Here is a 23,064-nt window from a genome sequence, read left to right on the forward strand (position 1 = left end):
CTCTCCCAGCCCCGGCAAAGGGACGGCGATGGCAAGAGCTCGCAGCGACGGAAGGCGCTGCCGTCCATCGCTGCTGCCACCGAGGCTCTCCCGTTCCCGCCGTTTGTCCCCGACTCCTCCCGGGACGCTGACGGCCGCCCAGCAGCGGGGCCGTCTCCGGGCGGGGCGGCAGAACTACAGCTCCCAGGGCCGCGCGGAACCGGTGACATCATGTGCGGTGCTCGGAGGTCACATGCCCCGCCAGCCCCTTTGTTTTGAGCGGCGCTGGCAGCGCGACCGCCGGCGGCGGAGAGGCCCGAGCGCGCTGCACCGCTCCGCATCGCACCGCTCCGCATCGCACCGCTCCGCATCGCACCGCTCCGCGCCCACGCACCCGACTCGACCCCGGCGGCGGCGGCGGCGGCTCCCGCGGGGCGCAGCGCGGCAGGGCGCGCTCCCGGCTGTGAGTGCGGGGCGGAGGGGCGCGCTCCGGCTGTGAGGGCGCGGGGCCAGGGGTGCGATGCCCCGCGGCGGGCCGGGAACCCCCGGGGAGGGTGGGGAGGCCACTGCGGGACAGCCGGGGCGCGGGGCCGAGACGCGGGGTAGGCCGGCACCGTTAGTCGCGGCGGCAGGGACAGCGCGTCCGCGGCTCTGCGGGCAGCGCGCAGCGGCGGTGCCACGGTGGAGGAGGGCTGTTGGCAGCGCCAGAGCCCCGCGAGCCAGGGCCGTGTGTGTCCTGTGGTGTGCGGTGGTGCTGCTGTTGTTCCCCCCCAGCCCCGTGCGCGCACCAGTGTCGGCAGGCAGGCGCTGCGCTCCCATCCCGTCGGGCAGAGCGGGCAGGGGGCGCGCGGGGCCCCCGCGCCGCCCGCGGCCGTTTCGTAACGCGGGTCTGCCCCGAGCCCCCCGCGGGCGCGGATTGGCCGGGCGGGCGGGGGGAGGCGGGGCCGCGGGCGCGGATTGGCCGGGGCGCGGGGGGGCCGCGCCGGGCGGCCCGGGGTGAAGGTGAGCTGGAGGGCGGGACGGAAGGAGCCATTTTGTGCCGCCGCCTCCGGCCGCGGTTTCCTTGCCTTTGCTCGGTTTCGGCGCTGCGCTGTTCCTTGCGGGAGCGGCTGCAACGCCCTGGGATGGAGCCGCGGCAGCTCCCGCGGGCTCCCTGCCCGGCTGTGCCGGGGCTGGGCACGGGCGGGTCCGTTCTGCAGCTTTCCCGGCGGGGTTCCCGCTCGCTCGGGTGGCCGGGCCGCGCTCCAGCCCGATGGGCACTGCCCGGTGTCAGGTGTGCTGGCATCTGGCTGAACCCCGAGAGCCTTGGGGACACTGCGGCCGGGGCTCAGGCTCTGGTTTGGTTTGGTTTAGCAAAATCTGGATTACTTCTGAATCCTTCCCAAAGGGGAGGGATTGTGACTTTTTCGCGGTTTTTTCCCCATACATGAATAATACTGCGCAGTGTGCTTTTTTCCCCACTTCAGTGGATGTGTGCCTTTCTGAGGGATGTTTTGGCTTACAAAACGGCACATAAAGGGTTCTGCACTTTTAAGGTGTCCCTTTTCGATGCTTGTTTTTGTTTTGTTTTACATAGTAATTATGACTGTCATTTCCAAATCAGTTCCTGTTTTTTGCTGGGTGACTTTTGAGGGCACTTAAGGATTTTTTGTGTGTGTGTCATTAGCTTGGATTACTATTGAATTTTGATATTATTTCTTTTTTAAAAGTCACAATAGTGTCTTACATGAGAATAAAAACTTCTGCAGTTCAACTAAGTCTTACCATGTCAGTCAGTTTGATCACTATGAATTCTTGCTTACTAGTTAATCGGTATTCTTAAAGACTTCATCTTAGACATTCAGATCTTCGATATCTGTTGTAAAACAAGAATTTTTATTTTTGAAAGACTTCTTTAAAACAAACAGCCTTTTGGTCTTTTTCATAAATCACAAAAAAAGACGAAAGAAAGCTAAATGTTGTGTTTGTATTTTATTAGAGGGAAGAGTTATGCTTTTTTTTCCCCACCCCCGTCTTCCTTTCAAAACAAAAAGAGCACGTGCTGTGGTTTCGCCAGGCTGCTGCCGTGGGGAGTTTGTTCTCTCTGACTCTGTGCTAACCACACACCTGAGGTGAAGCGAGCCTGCGACCGCCTTATCTCCAATCACAAAATACGCGGAACTGGCCAAGCCTGAGCTGCAGTTCCCAGGCCTCGGAATGAAAACACCGTTGCCATAGTTGGGTTTCGTTTCTCAGGGGTGTTCGGCTTGCTTGTTATATACCGGGGGGTGCTGCTGCTCACACCGCACCAGGTGACAGCGGGCAGGACCCGTCTTGTGCTGCTGGCTCTGCCCTTCCCCGCCCCTTCCCAGCTCCTCGTTTTCTCCCCTCACAGGCGGTCAGCGGTCCAGCCACGCCAGGCGAGCGCCGGTGCTGGCAGCGGTGGGCACGGGCCGGACGTCACCTCCACTGGCAGCCGCAGAAGCCCAGCACAGCCTCAGGTACTCGGAAATTGCACCCCGAGGGCAAGCTCTGGAGGCAGAGCTCAGGCACAGCTGGTGACAAGGTGTTGCTGAAGGGCCTCGCCCAGGGAGCTCAGTGACACGCAGGTCACAGAAACCCAGCTGCTGGCAGAGCTGTGGGTGAAGGGAGCGGGGGTAACACACAGGACGGTTTGGCAGTAGAGGAAGGAGGAGTTTAGTGCAACATAAAAGTATTTTGCATAAGAGGATTTACTGATAGAAGGTGTCAGGGCAAACGTTTTATGAGCTCTTTTACCAGCCTCTGAATTGGGCTCGTAGGGTATTTCTGAGGAACAACTTGTGTAGACAAGCCTACAGTGTAGGTGAAGGAAATAGAGGAACCTGAACTCATGGTGAACCCAGCTTAACTCAGAAATATGTGTGTGAGGTAACATCCATGTCAGAGTTATGTCTGTGTTTGTAAAGCACTTCATTTTGGAAGTGTGATCTTTTTTTCCTTTCCAGTTTTTCAAACGGGCAGATTCTGAATGCTTAAGATCCATCCTTGTTGACCCTTGCTCAGACAAGCAATCCAGTAGATTTTGTATTATTTTTTTCTCTTTGATCAAATAATTCCCAATACTTGTCTTTGGGAAAAAAAAATGTATTTTGCTTTGTTTAAACTTATTGGAGAGATATGAGTGTTAACTTCTCTAAATGACTGGAGTTTTACAGTGCAGGGCCTGTAGGCAGGTAAGGCTTATAAGTACCTCTGCATACAGGGAAGGTGCTGACAGGTCTGTCTTGCCGTGTTTCCCCAGCTCAGCCTCAGGCACAGGTTCTCCTCTGCCTTTCCCACTTCGGGGCAGGCTGCTGGAAGGTGACATTTTAAAACTGCCAGAGCAAGATTTGCAGGAAGGCAGCATGTATATGTGATAGAGCTGAACATGTGACACTGTTACTGATAGGCCTGTGAAATTGTTTTGCTGAAGCAAACCTGCAGAAGTAATTAACTGGGCAGAAATTGAAGGAAAGTACAAAAAACAAAACCAGTAAGTTCTGCAGTGAAGTGGAATTCTTTCTCCTTTTTAGTATCTTATTTGTGAATTTATGATATTTATCCCCTTGATTAGTTTTTAATCTGGATTTTTTTTTTATTCTCCCATCTCTTTAAACCATTAAGACATTAAAAAAAAATCATTTTCTGACCACTAATTTTGTGATGTTCCAAGCATAAGGAAGACATTGCTTCCTTCAGTGAGCAGTTGTAACCCAGAGCCCTTGTTTCTGGTTATTAGTGATTGCATAATACAGTGCTGTCTTAACTTCTCACATAATGAGAAAGATATCTTGAAGAATTTTTACTTAGTTGCTGTGCTTTGCCCTTTTATGCAGTGTGTCAGGGTCTTGCTTCTCATTTCAGGCTAACTTTCTTTGGAAAAGGTCCATTAGCTTTTGTGAAATTCATCTGATTTAAATCTGTGAGACTGGAATTCAGCCTTTAGTGTTTATATTTTTATTTGCATTGTTATATTTCCCTTTGCTAGTGCTGCTTTGTTTCTGCCTACTTTCTCATGCTAGTAATATGTAGTTAGTTGCAGATGAAATTCAATTTAGGGGGTAGGATTTTAGCAGCAGAGCTGGTGAGATGCTGGGGGCGGTTGTTGGTGTTGTTTTGTGTCGGGCCTGTGTCATTACAGGGTGAAGTAATTGTGCAATACAGTGGATAGAATGTCAGCTACAGATCAGATTGTCCATTTGTGTTTCATTAGTCTCTCTGAGGCAATCAGTTATTAGATAGGCTCATTGCAACAGTGTTTTTCGGGCATCAGAGTGACAACTGGTCCTATTTTAAGTCAAATTAAAGTATTTTGTAGGGTAAATGAGCCCCATACCAAGAATCTACCGTGTAAATGTGTGTAAAAAATTTTGTTGGGAACATGATAGTTTTAGAACCTCTTTTCTCAATGAATAAGGTACAGCACACATTCTTTCCTTGCTCTTTGTTCAGATGGTGCCTTTTAAAGGTGCTGTGTAAAAAGGCTGTTTAAAAAAAGCTCGTTTATTGTGTTCTATTTTAAGTGATGACGTGGCCAGTCTGGGACTGGGTAATTGCAGCTCTAAGGATGGGAGCTCATCAGGAAATGAAGTTGCCGTGAGGAGCTGGTGTTTCCTGACTGTGCAGTCTGGGAAACTGAATAAAGCCTTTGGGAGGCATGAAAAAAATTTCCATAAATTTGAAAATAATTCAGTTTGTGGCCTTTTAGACATACAAATAAATATTACAAGCATTTGTACCAATGCCAGGCCGGAGAGGATGCTTTGCCTGCCTCTTGCTGCCTCAGTATGTCTTGGTGTACATTCATCCAGGTCATTTTTAAGCTCAGGAAAGGCAAAAAGCCCTGTTGTGGTATATTGGTTGCTCTCACTACCTCTAACATGCGCTATTTGCAAAGTCAATGCATTTTCTTCACTTACACACTTTAATATTGGCATGTGCAAACGTTTGAGTATTTGATTTTTGCAACTTCAGTGCTCTGATAATGTGAGTGTGTGTTTGCATGCTGGGAGGAACCTTTACACTTCTACTTGAAACTGGAAGGTGTTCAAGCAAAAACTTCTGCTAATAATTATTTGCCTGTAGTGCTTTGGAAACAGAAAATCTCCCTGTCCTCAGCAAGTTGCCCTTTGTTCATATTTCCAGTAGTTTTACACAAACAAATCTTGTTCATCTTCTGTTTTGTCTGCTAGTACATTAATTTTTAATTGAATAACGGATTATCAGTGAACTAATTTGTAGATGTTACGAATGAACAGGTAAAAACTTACAGTCAAGGTTATTTGTTGAGATCACAGATTGTTATTTAACACTAGTGTTAAAAGACTTCATTATGATAGACTTCCTAATGAAAATGGAGTGATTATTAAATTTTTGCTTTTGGAATTTCAGTCTTTCCCACCCTCCCCCCCCCCCTCCTTTTGACTAGTGCTGTTATATTAGTACTTTGGAGGCTCCAGCTGAAATGAGGATCCCACTGAAAAAAGGGAAAAGTTCAAGCTCTGGATCATTATCCAGGAAATCTTTGGCTTCTGTCAGCCAGTTGATTTGCTGGAGCTGAGATATTGAGGTTTTTTATCTTGCACACTAATGCGGTACCAGTGATGCTGGGACGTTCAGAAGTTGCCATCCAGGACAGTTGTTTTCTGGGTATATTTTGCATTTAACATGTGGCAGGTAGAGCTGCACTGCCCTGGGCAAGGTGCACACTGATTTGCCCTGTACCACCTCCAAGAAAGGTCAACAATTTCAGCAATTCTTAGGGTGAGCAAACAAGTATCTTGTCTAACTCCTGTGATGAAGCCAAGAGTCTGCCAGACTGAATACTGAAGTGTTTTAATTTTTCAGACCGTTACACTGAGAAGGAGAACCTCTGCGAATTTTTCTCAATGACTCTATAGCCAACTGATGTAACAATGGTACTAATATTGGGACGCAGACTGAATAGAGAGGATAGTGGGATACGAGATTCCCCTGCAACCAAGCGGAAAGTTTTTGAAATGGACCCAAAATCGTTGTCAGGCCCTGAGTTTTTCGACTTCTCCTCGGGATCATCCCACGCAGAAAGCATTCTCCAGATCTTCAATGAATTCCGAGACAGCCGGCTGTTCACAGATGTCATCATCTGTGTGGAGGGCCGGGAGTTTCCCTGCCACCGTGCCGTCCTCTCGGCCTGCAGCAGCTACTTCAGAGCCATGTTCTGCAACGACCACAGGGAGAGCAGAGAGATGCTGGTGGAGATCAATGGCATTTTTGCCGAAGCCATGGATTGCTTTTTACAGTACGTGTACACAGGCAAGGTGAAAATCACGACGGAGAACGTGCAGTATCTCTTTGAAACATCGAGTCTCTTCCAGATCAGCGTTCTGCGCGATGCCTGCGCCAAGTTCCTGGAGGAGCAGCTGGATCCTTGCAATTGCCTGGGCATCCAGCGCTTCGCAGATACGCACTCGCTCAAGACACTGTTCACCAAGTGCAGGAATTTCGCGCTGCAGACGTTTGAGGATGTGTCCCAGCACGAAGAATTCCTAGAACTGGGGAAGGACGAGCTTATTGATTACATTTGCAGTGACGAGCTGGTGATCAGTAAGGAGGAGATGGTGTTCGAGGCCGTGATGCGCTGGGTGTACCGCGCAGTCGAGCTGCGCCGGCCGGTGCTCCACGAACTCCTGACGCACGTCAGGCTCCCGCTCTTGCACCCCAACTACTTTGTTCAGACTGTGGAGGTGGACCAGCTGATTCAGAATTCCCCAGAGTGCTATCAGCTGCTGCACGAAGCCAGGCGATACCATATCCTTGGAAACGAGATGATGTCTCCCAGAACTAGGCCACGCAGGTGAGGAAATGTTTTTAACCTTTTTTTCTGCAGAAGGACATAATTTGATGTACAGATGTTTGATATACACATGCCTGGAGAAAAATCTCTTGCAGATAATTTTACTTTGCTAAATTCTGGAGCTGCTGCAGTTACGCTTCTGTACTTCCCCACATGTGTGAAGCTCACATGTCTCTTGAGAATGTGCATAAATGACTCTTTTTGCACAGAGCACTTCATTGCTCTGAAAAAAGGTAAGTGAAGTTATATTACCTTGCAAGTAAAGTATAAGGTTAATGTTTGCTAGGGGAGATCTTAAGGTACTTCATACAATAGCAGTGTCTTGAAGAGAGCTTACTGTGCTGTGGCAGGTAAACCACTCCATTTCCCCATCTTTCTTTTTGTAACAAAGTCATGTAAATGTACAGCACACCACAAAGGATGTGGATGGGGGTATTATGTATTCAGAGCATTTCCTTGCTACATCACAAATATTTTACAGATGGAGTAGCACATGTATTTGTATTAGACAGAAGAACAACTGGTTCTTAACTGCAAAGAAACCAAATATTGTATTTTTAAAGAATCATGAAACAGTTCCTGAAGTATTTCATGCTCATTCGGTGACATTTTAATAATTCAGAATTGCTGCCACTTAATAATGTGTTGCACAAATAGGTGACTGAGGTTGCAAGAAGAAATGAGGAAGAATCCATTAGTGGCATTTATGAGCAATGGCTATTATGATTCTTTTTTTCTTGAAAAATATTTTCCCAGCCTCATGTCAACGATAGTAGACACAATAGTTTAAAGTTAACTCCAGCTGATTTAAGCTGTTTTTTATAAAATCGTGTTATGTTAAGGTGATGCAATGATGGTCTAGACAAAGAGATTGTGTTAGGAGTTACTCCTCTTTGTTTACTCTTACTCATATGTGGTTGCTGTACAGTGACTGTGCAGGGAGCCTTTATTTTTTTGGCAGGTGTTAAAGGCTTGCTTAAGGGGAAAAAAAATACTTGGCAATGTTTGCCCCATTAGTGGCTTTCCAATTTCCAGTCCTGCCATGAGAGAAGAAACTCTTCTGAAAAGTCCTTGCAGCCCTGCTCCCAGGCTTTCTAAGCTGTGCACTGCTGTGGGGAGTCTTTGCAAGCGTTTGGATCCCGGCAGTTTGGAAACTGCGGCAGTGATTGTTTCTGAGTCTGGGCCTGAGGGAGGGACCATGGGAATTCAGACAGTTGGAGGGGGCTGCAAGCTGCAGTATTTGGTTTAGTGTTTGTTCTGCTTTTCTTATTTAATTGGCTGAGGAAGGCAAATACACTCAGAAGTTTTGTCAGTGTGTGGGGTGTATGTGCTTGAGAATCTGAGCATCCCCAGAGTGGTCCTCCAGTTTGCAAATGAAGTATCTTGCCTAATACAGGTGATTTCTGAAGCAAGGGGGATTGTTGGTTTTATTGCTGACTTTATTAAACTGCAGTGGGAGTTTGAGTAGGCAGGAACAAGAGAAGTAATTTACAAAGAGAAAAACTGGCTGGCCTCCCAGCAGGAATTTTTTCCCCTTTTCTATATTACATTCATGGAATAGTTCTTTGTCATTTGTTTCTGTTGTCTATTTGTTTCTGTTGCCTATAGCAAAACGAGATCATGTTTTAAAATAGTTGCCAGGTCCCCCTTCCCCCATGTTTTCATCGCACCTTTTCTGGGCATTTTGAGGGGCCTTGGGGAGGGGAGGACGATGGAGAGCTCTTTTTCTTTTTTCTTGCCTTCCTGCAACGTCTCTTCTATATAAACTGTTTCTAAAAGGAGACAGGCTACAGGATAAAAAATTCCCACATCAGTGCTTTTACTGAAACTTTGGGAAATAAATTGTGATTGGTTGTATGGCTATGGATGCACCTATGGCTGCAGTGGGTTCTGCTTGTTTTTCAAAGAACAGACTACATTGCAATTCACAAGTTGATTTTTTTTTTTTTCTTTTTGAAGCCATTGAAGAGTTACCTGAAGTAAATAAATATTTGAAGTGTGGCATAACTGTTCCCTTTGCTACTAAGGCATCGTTGGCAAATGCAGGTCTTTGTGAGAGAGCTTTCAGTTATGGACTTGTAACGACACAGTGACATCTTGAGGCTGTCCCTTCTGCTCCCTGTGAGGCTGTCCTGTCCCTCCTGGTTGTGTTGCACACGAAATCTCCAAGCTGAGACCAAGCAGTGAGCAGGAACACGTTTCCATACCCAAAACTGGAGGGGCTCTTCCTGTTGCGTGCTTTGAGTTATCTTCAGACTCTCATCAGAGCTTCTGTTAAGCTGTCTGGTAACAATCCATGAGTGTCCTCTTTAGCTAGAAGTTATGATGTTTATACATTTTGACATGTCCTTTTTGATTGCCTTTGGAAAACTTAAATGTAGTCCCTTATTTTTCCCACTTAGAGATGGGTTTCTATTTCACTTTACATTTTGTCTGCTGCCTCATTTACTACCCAAAATTGATTGAACAGTGAGAAAGAAAAAGGTAGTGATCTACCAGAATTTGTGTAATTTATTTTCTGAACTTACCATGGTTTTGAATGTAATTTGTTTGAACTACCGAAAGTTCTTCTGTCCAGCTCATGTTGTGCTGGTTGGTGTTTTCACCTCATCAAGAGGTGTGTATGTAGCTCAGGACCCCTGGAAAGCCTGCTCTTGGGAATGCATGGAATAGTATGACACTGTTGATTGTCTTCCACTCCCTCTTTTCTATTTAACGCACCTGTTCTTGGTGGGATAATGTCTCCTGGAGTCTTTAGAGCCTGTTTCAGTGCCTGTGTTACTTTGCTCACACTGTTTCTTCTGAGGGCTACAAGAGAAGCTTCCTGGTCGAGGTCACAGTTTTTCTAACCTTCATTTAAGTATATCCATAGTTCTTTTCTGGAATTAGCCTTTGCCTGGATGTTCTTTTTGTGTATTCCTACCACATTTTACCTGTTTAAAAAATGGATGTGCCCTCTGTCATTTTGAGGAAGAAAAAAAAAAAAGTGAAACTAACCATAAAACCTGCACAATGCAAGACTTTTTCTAGAAAATATAATGGAGAAAAATTTTCTTAAGAGAAGAAAGAATGTGGTCATATAGGTACTAAAATGTTAGGAAAATTTTTTGTTCTCCTTGGATTTGAAATACTGTGCTAAATGAATATTTTTCTTGAAAAACTCCATCACAGCAATTCATAAAGAGCTCTCTCTGAGCAAAGATTTTCAGTTCATATATTTTTAAACCAAAGATTGATAATCTGGCACAGTCATCTTTTCAGTGAGTAAATGGAGACCTTAATTCTAATCTATAAAGTAATCCACAGACAAACCTCTTTGTACACAGTTAGCTGGTGTCTTTGGGCTTGCTTCTAAGGCAAATTAGGAGATGAGTGTCTTGCTTTTATGGAAGTTCTTTTCCTGGGTAATGCTTTGTTGGCACAGGAACTTCCCCTCTCTTACCCTTTGAGAGATTCTTTTCGAAGTTGTTCCTCAAAAAAGCAAAAACCAGTAAACAGTAAATATACAGAAACCGAGGAGGAGGATGACTTCAAAGCTGAGCAGCTGACAAGAGTTTCTTCTGATAGGTTCAGGTGTGTAAATGCCATTTCTCAGACACATCTCATTTATATCATCCTATAGGATGTTATCATTTAGCATTGCCTTTACCTGTTTACAATATTCTGAGTGGAAACATGTATGGAATATTTCAATATGGTGTGTGGTGACAAGGAGATAGAAGGGCTAACTAGTTTTATTCATGATGTTTCAAAACAGGGAAAGCTTCATCAGGATTTATAGGTGAATATGTGATAAGTTCATGTTAGGAATTTTAGGGACAGGTCATGCAACTTTTACCTCAAATCCACTCATAACTCTTTCTTACGTTATTATTGAGAGAAGACTGCAGTACTCAGCAATGATACGCATGTCTGTTCTATGAGATACCTATTCACAGTGGAATCATAGTACAAAGCACAACACAACAAATAGGCTCATCAAAAATAAAATCAGTCCTGCATTCAGTTTTGCTTAACTGATAGCAATCCTTGAAATAACTATTGTCAGTGCAAAGTACTTTATTTTAAAAATGCCCTGAAAAGATAGGAGTTTGACAAACGCTGACAAGAAATTATAAGTCTGAAAGGAGGAATAAAGGTGGTCGCGGTTTGATTTGCACATCAGAGGTAGTTGGTTGATTCTCTACATTCAAATGTGGATTAATTTTTGTTAGGTAAGTTTTGTTACTGCTGTGAATATTGAATATGGTATAATGCAGAAGCATCTGGTTAGTAGAAGGAGGATGAGTGTGTGGAATAGAACTTAAAGGTCTATTTGGGGACTTTGCAGACTGTCTAATGCTTAATTTATTCCTGAGTTTTGTAACACTGAGTTTTAGTTTTTGGTTTTAGGTTTGAATTTTTATTTCAGTATTCTTTAATGTTTCCTCCTATCACTGCTGTTTTCTGTTTTACTGTGCATTGGCTCTAAGGTCTTTTTGGTTTTCCTTATTTTGGTGACTACATTCCTTCTGCTTTTAAACACTTGGAATATTTAGGGATGTAAAGTACTATTAATTTTGTAAAGCTCAGGAGGGGAATGAAGTCTGATTTCATTGTGAAACAGATTGCTCATCTCATTGTCTCCAGCCCTGCTTGAACTGTTTTGGATCCAGGTGTACAGTCAAAGGAAAAATATTATTAGAGTAAGGGCTTTCTGTGTTATTTAATTACATGGTTTTTACATAGAACATTGTGCAGTGCAACTCCACCACTTATGCAGGGCACCTGTCAGTGTGGTAACTTGCTGTGTAATGAGACAGCTGGAAAGGGTGAAAACCCATTTGCTAAATGACTTTCTTCTATTTTCTTTTTTCATTGTTGTGGAAGTTAAAGCTAAATAGTATTTTTTCTGATTTTCATACAGTTTTGAAGACAATGTTGTTTCGCCTCCATGTACTAATAAATATCTCCTCCATCTTAATTTTCTGTGTTCACTTTTTTAGATCAACTGGTTATTCTGAGGTGATAGTTGTTGTTGGAGGATGTGAACGAGTTGGAGGGTTTAATTTGCCATACACGGAGTGCTATGATCCTGTGACAGGAGAGTGGAAGTCACTGGCAAAACTTCCAGAGTTTACCAAGTCTGAGTATGCGGTGTGTGCTCTGCGGAATGATATTCTTGTTTCAGGTGAATAATCGTAAAAAATTCAAGAGTTCTTTCTTTGCTTGGTTGGGTTGTTTTCATTTTGTGCTGTTTGTGGGGTGTGTTTGTTTTGGTTTGCTTTTTAAATGGTGTGGCAGATCTTTGTACTGTGAACTTCCAGAAGCTCAACTGAAAGTCACTTTCTGCTGTGAACACCAGCCCCAGCACAATCTTACTATAAACAAAAGTGTTTTCTGGAGTTTTTGTTTGGCATGAATCTGCAGTTTTTTACAGCTGATTCCAGGACATCAATTGTATTTAAAGAGACCGGCTTACGGCTGCTTTAAAATACAGCAGGAGCCTGTGTGCAGCAACAGCTGGGAAAACTACAGACAAAAAATCCCAAGCAGGCTTTTCCCAGCAGCATATTCAGTCCTTCAGCAAGCGACAATGACAGGGTGCAGCTGATGGTTTAGACACCAGTGTGTGTTGGTTTAACCAAAGAAATCGTCTCCTCAGGTGTGTGTGCCTGTCATTTGAACAAAGTGTGAAATGAAAGAGATGCTCACAGGGCAGGCAGAGGAGCAGCGGGCAGGAGGGATGTGCCACAGGCATGGGATTTCGAGGGTCTCACCCAGGTAGTGACACTACAGGAAATCTGAAGAGCTTGGGCAAAAGCCATTAAAATGCATTCCAACTTCTGGAAATAATCTAGTGTGATCTCAGTGTTATGGGAAAGGAAAGCATGAGGAAAACAACTTACTGTGTGATTTCATCTTTGAAAGCCACTGCAACTTACTTTTTCAGTATAATGTATAAATACTGGTAGATCCTTATTACATCCCAAAAAGGGATATGAAATTTTCATTGCCCACTCTAGGGCAGCATGTTAATAGTTAGCATTACCTATTCAGTAATTACTCAAATTGGCATATGTTTCATTTTAAAGGTGGAAGAATCAATAGCCGGGATGTATGGATTTATAACTCTCAACTTAACATTTGGATCAGAGTTGCCTCCTTAAATAAAGGCAGATGGAGACATAAAATGGCTGTTCTTCTGGGTAAAGTAAGAGAAGTATATTTTACTTTTTTTACAATGGAATGTTTTGCTGTATATAAGAAAACAGTGGAGAAAACACTTAAGCATTACTTTGTATTTAATATCAAATTATTTTAAAAAATATGTATTTTCAAATAATTTATTTTAAACAATTTAAACAATTAGGCTCTTCATCAGACCACTACCCATGGACATGAAATCATCTTACTGCTCAGTCATTTATTTTTTGAAGGTTTTTTTTTCATCACTGAAGTGGCTTATTTCCAAGAAGCAATTTTTCGGGAAGCAAAGAAGCGTCTTGATTTGCCTGGGCTTCTAAAGTGCTGCCTAACAGTTACTGTAGTTATTAACAGAAACTGATACTACTCTGAATGTCAGCAGTTTTATTTAATGTTTTATATTGAAGTTAAGCAAACACATGGATTGTGGAAATGGGAGGTTTTTCTGTATTTTGAAGGGATATGTGCCTGTACATGAAATCCCTAGTTGGGACTCACTTAGTGAAAGTTAGAAAAGATGTGCATGTGGTGTCACTTGATCTTCTTAGAGATGAAATGTGCAGCTAAGCAAGCAGAGGGCAGAAGGTAGACACTAATAGTAAGGAGCTCTGCTTCCTAAATATGAAAGAAGAGACAAGAAAGTAGAGTTTACGAACTGAGAGGAGGAAATACTTCTGTAAGCAAGTAGGGAAAAAGCAAAATGCCAAAAAGCAAAGATAAACTCAGCTGGGTGTTTGCTGCTGCTGTTGTTGTTGAATGTTATGTAAAAAAAGAGAAATACAGAGAAATGCCTTTTCTAACAAATGCTATTCAAATAGGAAGCTTCTATTGCAGTATTAATAATACTATGCTTTGGTGTGTGTTTGCAGTGTCATTCCTCATGTGACTGAATGGAACTCTCCAGGGAGTCCTTACCTTTTATTTTTAGACCATATTCTTCTCCTCCTGTGTATAAATTAAAAATTTGAGGAATGCATCCCTTGACAAACCTAGCAAATTAGCTTTAAATTAATTTAATTTTATATTTAAATGTAGTACCTGCTGTAAACACGAAATGATGGTGGTTTCCACCACTTTGTGCAGGTGTATGTGGTCGGAGGATACGATGGGCAGAACCGCCTGAGCAGTGTGGAGTGCTACGACTCGTTCTCCAATCGCTGGACCGAGGTGGCTCCCCTAAAGGAGGCTGTGAGCTCCCCAGCTGTCACCAGCTGTGTTGGCAAACTCTTTGTCATTGGAGGTGGCCCTGATGACAACACCTGTTCTGACAAGGTCAGTTACCTGTGTTTGGTTGCATCTTCTATCCACAGCAAACAGCATTGCTGGTTTAAAACCAGATCCTACAGGAGATCTGCTTGAACTGTTTTTTGCTGGATGGAGTGTGGGATTATTCTAATAAAAAAATATGGAGTAGAAAATGTTAATTGAGTGATACACTGTTACTGTGGTCTTTTCTCATGGATACATTGCTCGTGTCATTGGCTTCACAAGTTCTGTGAATTCTTAAATGTGAGTGTTCGGAAAACAGTGTCAAATATTGTGCATATATATAAATTATTGATATATGGATCTGCATTTACATTGACTCTGTTTTTTTGAGGCGGTACTGCTGCCTTGTCTCTCCTTGTGTAACCTGTGTGGGCATGCTAGGCTGTTAGTTAAGTTGGGCTTTCAATCTGAAAGTGTTGTCCTTCCTTCCAGGTTCAGTCGTATGATCCTGATACCAATTCCTGGTTGCTCCGTGCAACCATCCCCATTGCCAAGAGATGTATCACGGCTGTGTCCCTGAACAACCTGATCTACGTTGCTGGTGGGCTCACCAAAGCCATTTACTGCTATGACCCGATCGAGGACTACTGGATGCATGTACAGAACACATTCAGCAGACAGGTAATTACCAATCAAAAACCTGTAGACAGCTGAAAGGTAGTTTTTGATGTTGTTATCTTGGCATTAAATAAGCATACATTTGCTTAACCCTGATAAAATTGCATTTCTGATTCCATTCTTGCTTTACCTCTTCATCTCCATAACTCAACCTCACAGAAGAGGAAGTTTCTAAACCAGTAGCTTTTCAGCTGGGTGTCACTGTTAGCCATTCCAGACTTTGCTTGAGAGCTGGTACTGTTGAACAACAGTATAGTGGATGATGATTTCATTGTATAGAAATTATCTTCTGTTGCATGTTTTCCTTTAGACTGAGGGAATTAATTTCCTTATAATTGATTAAAGCCTTTCAGTGTAACAGGAAATACTGAAGGCTGTTTTCACAGTGTAAAAAAGTCCCACTGTATAGCACAGAAACCATCTGACTTCAGCAGTGAGAGCTCTATCACTTCCACATACGGGATACTGAGCAGGATTTGAACATGTGTCCCCTCAGTAGTGAAGTGTGTGTGTGTAGCAGTTACATTTCCCCATGTTTCTAAAACACCAGTCACATACTCTGTGGTATTACCTTAAGAGAAATTTGTTCTTTTTTCCCAGCCTTCCCTCTGTTCCTTTGTTTTAATCTGTGTTCTCTATTTAACTGAGTATTTTTTCCATGCCTGCTTTTAAGGAAGAAATAAAATCCGATCTCTGTTTCAAGTAAGACATAGCACTGTCTTTCCTTGTGCACTCTTTTTAGTCATGCCTTTTTTCCTCTCCCCATTTACATCCCTCTTCATTATCTGTTACTCCTCTAAGTTGCTTCTCCTTGTTCCCATTCTTTGCATTAATAGTACCTACTGTGGTCCCTCTTCTGAAAACCTTTGTTCTCTCCTCCTTTCCCTATCTCAGATCTTTAAATGGTAAGTACAGTGTTCAGTTGTATTCCATTGTTTCCTTTGTCTGAGCTACACGTAGTAAATGCTTAGACCTGAAATAGTCTTTTCTGTAGGCTTGTGCTGCTGCTTTCCCTAATTTTTGTCCTTTCTGCACTGGCCCTTTCAGGAGGGAATAGTATAGGCCAGGCTGTTTACAAAAGGCAGTCTACAATGCTGCCCTCCTGCACTGGGGCAGACACGCATGAATCTAATCTTGCTTTTGAAATAACTGGGTATTCCCTTGTGTTTTCTTGAAACAGGAGAATTGTGGCATGTCTGTGTGTAATGGAAAAATCTATATCCTTGGTGGAAGACGGGAAAATGGTGAAGCCACAGACACTATTCTTTGTTATGACCCTGCAACGGGCATTATCACAGGAGTAGCAGCCATGCCCAGGCCAGTATCGTATCATGGCTGTGTGACCATTCATAGATATAATGAAAAAGGCTTTAAACTGTAATTTTTTTTTTTCTTGAAAAAAGAAGAAGAATGAATCCGGTGGTCTGCTGCAAGACAGGCTTTTTAAAGATTCCTGAAGTGGGAATTCCCTGCCTAAGTGTCGTATGAAAATTATATCCTGTGCCTTTAGAAGAAGGGTTAATTTAACTTACCAAACAAGTCTACAAACCTATCCAGTAACCAGAGTTCAGTTATATCTGCTGTGGGCTCTGATATGAGAGCAGTACGTTGTACTGGTGGTCGGAAAGTTTGCCCTGTGTGTGATTAGTAATTAAAATCTTGAAAAGCTTTTTGGGGAAAGTGCCTTCAGCATTTGTGCCTGTGTCTTAAAAGCAATATCTGCAAGGTGTTTCCAGTTCTGCTAAATGGGAAAAATAATATCGGCAAGTAAATCCCAAAGAATCATCTAGGATAATTATCTGCAATTTAAAAAGCTCAATTCTAATTCATATGCATCGTTCTTACAAGTGGATTACTTGGCTTAACCAAGTAGATTTTTTGTCAGGTCACGCATGGGTTGGAATTTAAAAAAAAAAACAAAAAACAAACAAAAACCCACCAAAAAACCAAACCAAAACGCCAACAAAACAAGCTACATTGGACAAATACGAGAATCTTTGAGGAATGCTTTCTTCTGAAGGAGAAACTGGTGGTTTGGTGAACCACTACAACAGTCTGCGATGATGGTAATGTACCTTAACCCTGTGGAACTTATTCAGAGTGTTGATAAATATCCAGCAAAGAAGTACAAGGCCACATGACATGGAAAACCAGTGGGTTCAGGCATGCATCTGTGAGGCAAAGTTTGAATCCCAGTTTTTACCTTTTTGAATAGTATGGGTGAAGGCTGAAAATTACTGGGTTCACTCTTTGCTCACTGCAATGTCTAAACTATTTAAGAAATAAAGGATGTTGAACTCTGGATTCTCCCAGTTTTCTGAATCACATTATAAATTACCTGATGACAGAGGTGGGGACTTGCCTTTGTGCCCTACAGCTATAAATTAGTATTTTGGTCATCTCATCTGCAGAGATGGCAGAGTATCCACCAAGTATTTCTTGGCCTTTCTTCAGACAATCACTTACTGTAGCACAGTTAAACCACTGTATAAACTGCTTGGCCACAGATAAAGAAGTTCTGGAAAGGTCCCTCCTTTCACCAGAAAAATATCTGTGGACCTGTCCATGTAGCCATATGACATGTTTTGGAAAATTTTGAAGCCTAGGAAGCACCTGTATTTTGATGCACCACCATTACTGGGTTGGGTTTTTTTCAGTAAAGGTATTTCTTTATGTCCTCCCTAGATTTCTGTACTAGGACTCCTTATTTCCAGTACACAGTTGTACAGTTGAGGCACAAAGTTCATAAAAACTGAAATAGCACTTGAGAGTTGGAAAATGAATATTGTCTGTGTACCAATTTCCTGTAAATCACCAAAAACCTCAGGAACTGCCTTTCAAAGGAATTCTGAGGACAGCAGCCAGTAGGGAAGTTGGTCAGTGCCAGGGCAGAAAAACCCCATGAAACCCCTGCAGAGCCAGCCCTGGCCTCGGGGTTTTGGTCTCTGTGCTTGCTCAGGAGGGTGAAAACAAGCACCATCTCTGGAACGTTGTTTGTTCCAATGCACTTTCCTCATCTGTTTTCCCAGAGTATTTCTTCATGAGATGGAAATTCTGACCCTCAGTGAAGCTATGCCAAACTGGGAGTCACCATTTTCAGTAACATGGTCATGACTTTTAAAGAGCACTGGGAGCTGCACTTTGGGATGCATTAACTTGTAACCTCAGGAAAGGACACAAATTTAATTTCTGGCTGAATACCAAACACTGTTTTGGATATGGTAAGAATACTGATAAAATACAAATCTTTGCATATCAGTGATGTAATCAGGAGGTCAATCCCTGAGCATGTACATTCACATTGCCCTAAAAAGAAAATCCCTTGGTGTAATGTAAGACAAATGAATCAGATAAATTAATCCTTTTCTAAGTTTCATCTGCTTCTGCTCACCAAGTTTTACTTTGGAATGGCAATTTCAGTACCTGTAAATAAGGTCTGTTGATTGCAATGGTAATTGCCTTGTAACTGATTTTTATGTACTAACAGTGTATATAGCTTGTGCCATCATTGTAAATGAAAATGTCAAAGACTATAGGAGCACTTAATTAGAGATGCAATTTGAAAAATATCCTCCTTTCCTTTGATTTCCTCTTGTTTGTATTCAGACTTGTAATGTTGTCATGCTATACTGTTTTTAAACAGTCCTTATTCTGTAGGTGTAGAACAGTGTCATTTAATCTCTGTTTATAATACTGCACTACTCTGTAAATAACAAGATACTGCTTTCCATGGTTTTGAAGATTCATTTTATAGTTTAGTTGTCTTTTCTTAACAATTTATGTACTGTTACTGTTATATATTTTTGAAAATTATAGTGTTTAATGAACCAGTAAATGCAGAAGTGTAGATGCAGAGAACTTCTGCTTACAGTTCTTGAGAACTTTTATCAAAGCTGAACAGTTACAGGTGTGGAGCACTGCTAAATGTCAGTTACTTATGCAATGATTTCCTTAAAATGGGCAGTGAGTTTTTCTTCTTGCTTGTTAACTCTGTAAATAATTTGCACTTGTGGCCTGCTCTGTAAAGACAATTACTTTTAGATGTACTAGAAAAGAAAAATTTGACCTTGATTTAATGAAAATGTACCATTTTTCTAGAAGGATGCATTAATTTGGAAGTTGCATTCCTGAGCCACTTGTTCTCCAATGCATTTCACTTAGATATAGATGAATTCCAAGATTTAAACTCTCGCTCTTATGCATATCTAGATGCTTGCAGTTTATGGGCTTGAGCAGCAAGTTGGTTTTAGTTTTTTCCTTTGTCTCAGCTAGGAGAGAAAATTATTAATGTCATCTACTATAATAAAAATATTTCTATCATAAATGGTAGTAGGTTTGGTAGCTCTAGAGCACCGGCACAAAGATGTAACTTCAGTCCAACCATACATATGAGGGCTCAAGCATCTCCAAGTCACACCTGAAAAATAAATTCTAGGAGTTGTCTTTACTCCACTAAACAAAAATGAGTAAATATTTTTCTTCTCTGTTTTGATGTCCACTTCTGTTCTTAGCAGTGTGATGTTAATTGAAAAGACAGTTGATGCTTTCTTGCAGCCAGGCTTCTGGAAGGTTCTGAATCACTTACTGATCACTGCACCACATGCAGCCTCTAGCCCTTGGCTTCTGGCTGAAGCATTCCCCTTCTACAGCCATCAGCCACTGGTACATTGCCTGGTAGTCATGTAGCTGTACCTGTAGGCTCCCTCCTTGGTAATGGTTAAGTTGGCATAATTTGTAAAATCTCTTCCATGTGTACCGTCAGATAAACCATTTTATACTGTGTGTCTGGTATGCATTTGGGAGATTGGGCACTGTCCTTTCCCCTCCAGCACCAAGGGGTCCAGATTGTACTGTTATTTTTTCTTTTAATTGGCACCAATGCAGTTCTCATCAAAGATTGCTTTGTTTGTACTCGCTTGAAGCAGAGATACTAAAGCAGATTATGTTGATACAGACCCTTATCATAATTTACTGAAGCTTTTAAAATAGTATTTTTAACATTGCAAAGTTTTGAGAGAGGCTGATGATGGAGGAAGAGGAAATGCTCACCTCAACAGAGATTCAGAGGAAGCTTTGGTCACCTGTGCTTGAGAGCAAGGATGCTACTGCCTGTTCAGTTTCTTCCTCAAAATAGTTGAGTTCACCTCATTATCTTAGGTAAACACTTTGTTTATCCTGTTTTTCTTTGACTTGCTGCAAGGACAGAACAAGAAGCAGGTCCGCTCACTGCCTGTGACGTGATGTTTCCCCTTGCCCGAGGCACAGTGGGGTGCTGGTCAGCAGAGCCCGAGCTTAGTTCGCCTCCAAAGAGCAGAGACAGGAGAAACGCATTGGAGTGGGCTCAGAGATGGCAGGAGGAGACCCTGTGTGTTTGGGGGTTGTAGTTTGGCTGGGCTTGCTGAAACCAAGGTGTTCTGGATGCTCGTAAGTTTGCAATTCCAGATGCTGAAGCTCAGGTGGTAAAAATGTTTCATATTTGTAAATTCACTGAACTCAGCTGGAGCAATAAAGATACAGATATGCTTATGGCCTGCTAGCAGCACTACTCAGGAAAGCCAGGGGTTCATTTTTCTGAATTGCCCAACTAGACAAGTAGATGTGAGGTTCTTTTTTACCACTGAAGATGGCAAAAACCAATTCAAGAGCATTAAGAAACTCACAAGGCTTGATGACTGTGAGGCACAATGAATATTTTCATCTGAATGTAGTCTCATGTACACAAGAAATTACAAATGAAATTATTTGTTGTGCCTGGTTAAAAAAAATCTGAGCACCGTATACTCAGAAAAGGAGCCTACAGGGTAAGATGAACTTTCTAAGCAGAAACCTGCTCTCTGGATGGGGGCCAAGCAGTGTTTTGGGTTTTGTAAAATTTGTTTAACACACACGTTTCCTCAGTATGGAATTATTTCAGATGGCATTAATTAAAATGGATCGTGATTGTGTCAGTGCTGTGAGCATTGCCACAAACCAGCAGCCTCCCACCAAGCCCCAACCAGCTGTGACTCCATGTTCTCTGCATGCTGCCTCTGTGTCAGCCCTCTTTAAGCAGCATTACACTCAAGTTCATGATAACATCACTGTCTAAGAACTGTAAGCTATTTACAGGAATATTTCTTTTTTTCTACTGTAGAGATCCAGTCTATGCTTATATGTTTATGTGCACATCTGTATGTGAATAATTTTGTGATCACTTTCTCATAGTGCTGTTACAAATGATGCACATAAAGGCCCTGTGTACAGCTTTTTAGTAATTAGGGCTTAGTTTGTATTATTAGCTCCAAAGAAAATAATGTGTGTTAATTTTGAAAATACCTGTGCCTTGAATTCACCTGTATTTTTATCTATTGTGAAAAAGAGCTTGGATTACTCCTCCCCGTTTGTTACCTTCATTATGACTTGTCTTACTGTCCAGACTGTTAAATGTCCTCGTAGGAGAAATAAATATTGCCATTCATTAATTAGAACAGTTAAACTTCTTGTTTAGAATATGCATAGAATGCTTCCATTATTGCAGTGCTATGGCAGATTTAATCTAGGGAAATCAGTATTTGTTTTTTTCTATTTTTTGTTTCCAGCACACCTCAGTGACAAAGGACTGAGTTTAGTCTTTGACTTCCTGTCCTTAACATGTACAGTTTCTTGTATTAGTCAGTAGCCTCTGTGATATTTCTGAACTCTCTGAAGTCATCAACCTCTTGTTCAAGATACAAAATAAGAAGCAATAATGTGGTGCAGCATGGCAATAAGCAAATCAAGAGACTTGAATGTAATGTACTGTTTCATCTGTGTAAATGCTGGACCTATGAGTCGTTCTCCTTTTGGTGCACCTGTAGCACTTTGGAGTTGGATTAATAGGAACTACTTGCCCATGGAAAGAGAGTTTACCTCCTGAACTATTACTCATACAATATTTTCACATGAAACCATATTTGGATTTTCCTGTTTTTGCTGAGGAAAACAGCAGTTCTTGTTATTCCTTGCCAGTTCCTTTATCTACTGAAACATAAAAGCTGTAGTTCCACAGAGAGCTGATCTTGCCCTCAAGAACAGCCTGGTGCAGCACAAATGACATTTGAACAGGAAAGCTCAGACCACTTACTGTGTGCCAGAGTCAATGTAACGGAGCTCGCACATAACATTAAGGTCTTCAGATTGTGCTGACAGTAGAAAAGTGATTTTGTAATGTAGCACAATTGCAGTAACACCTGTTATATTTAAATATACTTCTTGCATAATTCTTTGAAAGTTTTTTAAAGTTCAGTGTATCTAATAAACATTTGCCTTTTGAATAGTTCACTGTGGTTTATTTAGTTCAGGAGAAGTTTGGGGTGGGGGGGGCTTGGTGGTACAAGGAGGACACTCCCTCCTGGTTTTTTGGGGGTCATTTACCTTGTTGGATTCCGCCCCTTGTGCAGTCTCTCTCCATTGATCTGTGCTCCTGTCTCCCAGTCCAGGTGTTTTCCCTCTTCATCTTTCTGTCCTCAACACGGAACTTGCTACCAAGGGGAATAAAGGCAAGCTGGAGGCTTCACAGAAGAGTAAACTTGAAAGAAAACTGGCAAAAGTAAAAAGCAGGGGGTGGGATGTTGAAATATTGGTTAGTACTGGGTATTGTGATGAGAAAATATGAATGGACTTGGAAGACAAAACCAGCATGGGAAATTGGGAAAAAGTAACAAAATATCGGGAAGGTGACTGGCAAAACGGGTTGGAAATAATCCTGTAGAAGGTTTATTCTCCTAAAATTAGACGCTTGGCCATTTCAAGATCCCACACACACATGGTAGAGCAGGGTCAAGACTGGTAGAGCACTACTGAAAATGTGGCAGGCTAGCAGTGCCTGCTGCAGTTCTGCAGTCTGGCCAGGCTTGGGTACAGCCCCAGAGTGGCTCTTGGCTGGAGTGCCAAAAGCAGCTTCCAGTCAAGTTCAATGCTTGCAGAAGCTCAGCTTACTTCAGAAAGAAGTAATCTGCAAAAAAAAAAAAAGAGAATCCACAGACTGCAAAGCAATGGAAATATTTTTGAGAGCTGGAAAGCCCACCTTAAGATATTTTAAGTCTTAAGCATAGTCAACTAGTGGCACTATTCTAACAACAGCTTCTTCCTCTTTCCATTAAGCAGAAATAAGGAAGAAAATAAAATTGAACTACCTTCTAGTCACTCCTGGTGAGCAG

At 42.4% G+C, this 23,064-nt stretch overlaps 1 protein-coding gene across 1 annotated transcript; it reads left to right on the forward strand.

Annotated features, from left to right (window-relative positions):
- The first annotated feature begins 306 nt into the window (after positions 1–306).
- KLHL24 (kelch like family member 24) lies at positions 307–22,181 on the forward strand. Its single transcript, XM_032119045.1, has 8 exons — positions 307–442; positions 2,354–2,459; positions 5,827–6,814; positions 11,800–11,984; positions 12,889–13,007; positions 14,084–14,272; positions 14,702–14,890; positions 16,068–22,181. The coding sequence occupies exons 3-8, from the start codon at positions 5,895–5,897 to the stop codon at positions 16,266–16,268; spliced, it is 1,803 nt and encodes a 600-aa protein (XP_031974936.1). The 5' UTR covers positions 307–442; positions 2,354–2,459; positions 5,827–5,894; the 3' UTR covers positions 16,269–22,181.
- The last annotated feature ends 883 nt before the right edge of the window (positions 22,182–23,064 follow it).

Source organism: Corvus moneduloides, chromosome 10, assembly GCF_009650955.1.
Source record: "Corvus moneduloides isolate bCorMon1 chromosome 10, bCorMon1.pri, whole genome shotgun sequence".
Taxonomy (NCBI): Eukaryota; Metazoa; Chordata; class Aves; order Passeriformes; family Corvidae; genus Corvus; species Corvus moneduloides.

Coding starts and splice junctions, on each gene's coding strand:
- KLHL24 (XM_032119045.1), top strand. CDS start 5,895: ATGGTACTAATATTGGGACGCAGACTGAATAGAGAGGATAGTGGGATA. Junction 6,815..11,799: donor CCCAGAACTAGGCCACGCAG/GTGAGGAAATGT, acceptor TCACTTTTTTAG/ATCAACTGGTTATTCTGAGG. Junction 11,985..12,888: donor GAATGATATTCTTGTTTCAG/GTGAATAATCGT, acceptor TTCATTTTAAAG/GTGGAAGAATCAATAGCCGG.